We start from the raw sequence: 1,752 nt of genomic DNA, 5'->3' as shown, positions 1-1,752 counted from the left end.
GGGTTACCACTGGTTACTATGGGTTACTGCGGGTTACCACTGGTTACTATAGGTTTCTACAGGTTCCCACAGGTTACTAAGGTTACTATGGGTTAATACGGGTTACCACTGGTTACTATGGGTTACTGCGGGTTACCACTGGTTACTATAGGTTTCTACAGGTTACCACAGATTACAAAGGTTACTAATGGTTGGTATGGGTTGTTCTGTTCTGTTCTATTCTGTTCTAGCTTGAAATGACCAGCAGCCATCAGCCGCTCTGATGTTTTCAGGTTCTTTGTCCTCAGGTCTGTGATCAGATGAAGCTGCTGCAGAGCTGCTGGAGTGAGCTGCTGGTTCTGGAGATCATCTCCAGGAAGGTTCTTTACAGCACGGATGGTGACCAGCCACTCATCACTGGACAGCAGGTGAGTCTCTCTGAACTTCTTTGCCTTTTCTGGTTTGTTTTTGTTCAGAGTTCAAATGAGGTTAATCTTTACTGGATTATAAATCAGACCCAGAGACTTTTCCTCTGAAGAAGGTTCATTGAGTGTCTGTAGGTGCAGGTAAAGCTGGGCTGTTTGGTCAGATGGTTGTTATGCTCCAGATCTTTGACTGTTCAGTGACTATTGGACTGTTATTGTTTGACAGCATTTGCTTTCCAGGAGCTGTTAAATTTTATTTGAATGACAGTAAAATGCAGGGAGGGGTCCCGGGGTTTAACCAGCCTGATTCCATTCTGGATGGAGATCTTAAAGTAAAGGTTTGGACAACAGGAGACAGAAAGGAAAGAGGAAAAGGTTTGCTTTAGAGCAATAGGTTTAATTTTCCTGTTTTTATTGTGCAGCTCTGATCTAAATGAGGGATGAGGTAAGACCTGTGAGTTTGTTCAGAGAAATCCGGATTTCATCCTGATCAAAGCAGATGGTTCCCTGCTTCAGGTGGAGCTGTCATGTCTAATCCCTGACGGTGGCCCTGTGTTTGCCAGCCTGGCCCAAAGAGGGGCGGAGCTAGTGGAGAAGCTTTGGATGCTGAAGGTGGATCATCAGGAGTTTGTCTGCACCAAGTTCCTAATCCTGTTTAACCCTGGTGAGTAAAGAGTTCAACTTTCATGCTGATAAAAACCTGAAAGCAGTTCATCAGATCCCAGCTTTGCCTTCTCCTTCAGACGTGAAGGATCTTGAAGAACAGCAGTTTGTGGATAGAGTTCAGCAGCAGGTTAAAGGAGCCCTGATGGAGTACATGATGACCACCTCCTCTCCGCCCTGCAGCCGTTTCCCTTCTCTGCTGCTGTGTCTTTCTGAGCTCCGCTCTCTGAGCATCCTGGCTGAAGACTACCTGCACCGCAGACATCTGCGCGGTGAGGTGACCTGCAACAACCTGCTGAATGAGATGCTGCACGCCAAGTGCAGCTGCACATGAACATCCAGCTGTAGAGCTATGGCCGTTCCAGAACAACCTGCAGGATTTCAAATGATCCACATGTTGTTACTGCAATGAGCCCAAATGTTTGGAACAGAATGACTTTAATGCCAATAGAGGTGGTTCCACTGACGATTGAGAATATTATTAATATTATTAATATTATTATTATTATTATTATTAATATAATTATTATTATTATTATTATTATTATTATTATTATTATTATTATATTATTGTGGAATCATATTTTCCTTGTCCTGTTTGTGAGATTAAATGTTTAAGGTGTTTTTCTCTGCCTGAATCGGGTGATTATTTAGAAACCTGAGAAGAAGAAAGTTTCCTCCCTAG

General features: G+C 43.3%; 1 protein-coding gene across 1 annotated transcript; it reads left to right on the top strand.

Annotated features, from left to right (window-relative positions):
* Nucleotides 1–287: 287 nt before the first annotated feature.
* Nucleotides 288–1,401, top strand: LOC107081259 (nuclear receptor subfamily 5 group A member 2-like; the record flags this gene model as incomplete). The annotated part of the gene is made up of 3 exons (XM_015369459.1): nucleotides 288–407; nucleotides 921–1,068; nucleotides 1,148–1,401. Coding segments are annotated over 3 exons (522 nt in total), but the record flags the coding sequence as incomplete, so codon positions are not given.
* Nucleotides 1,402–1,752: the final 351 nt, after the last annotated feature.

Source organism: Cyprinodon variegatus, unplaced genomic scaffold, assembly GCF_000732505.1.
Source record: "Cyprinodon variegatus isolate N-32 unplaced genomic scaffold, C_variegatus-1.0 Scaffold3719, whole genome shotgun sequence".
In the NCBI taxonomy this organism is placed as follows: Eukaryota; Metazoa; Chordata; class Actinopteri; order Cyprinodontiformes; family Cyprinodontidae; genus Cyprinodon; species Cyprinodon variegatus.
This window is presented reverse-complemented; position numbering and strand designations above follow the sequence as displayed.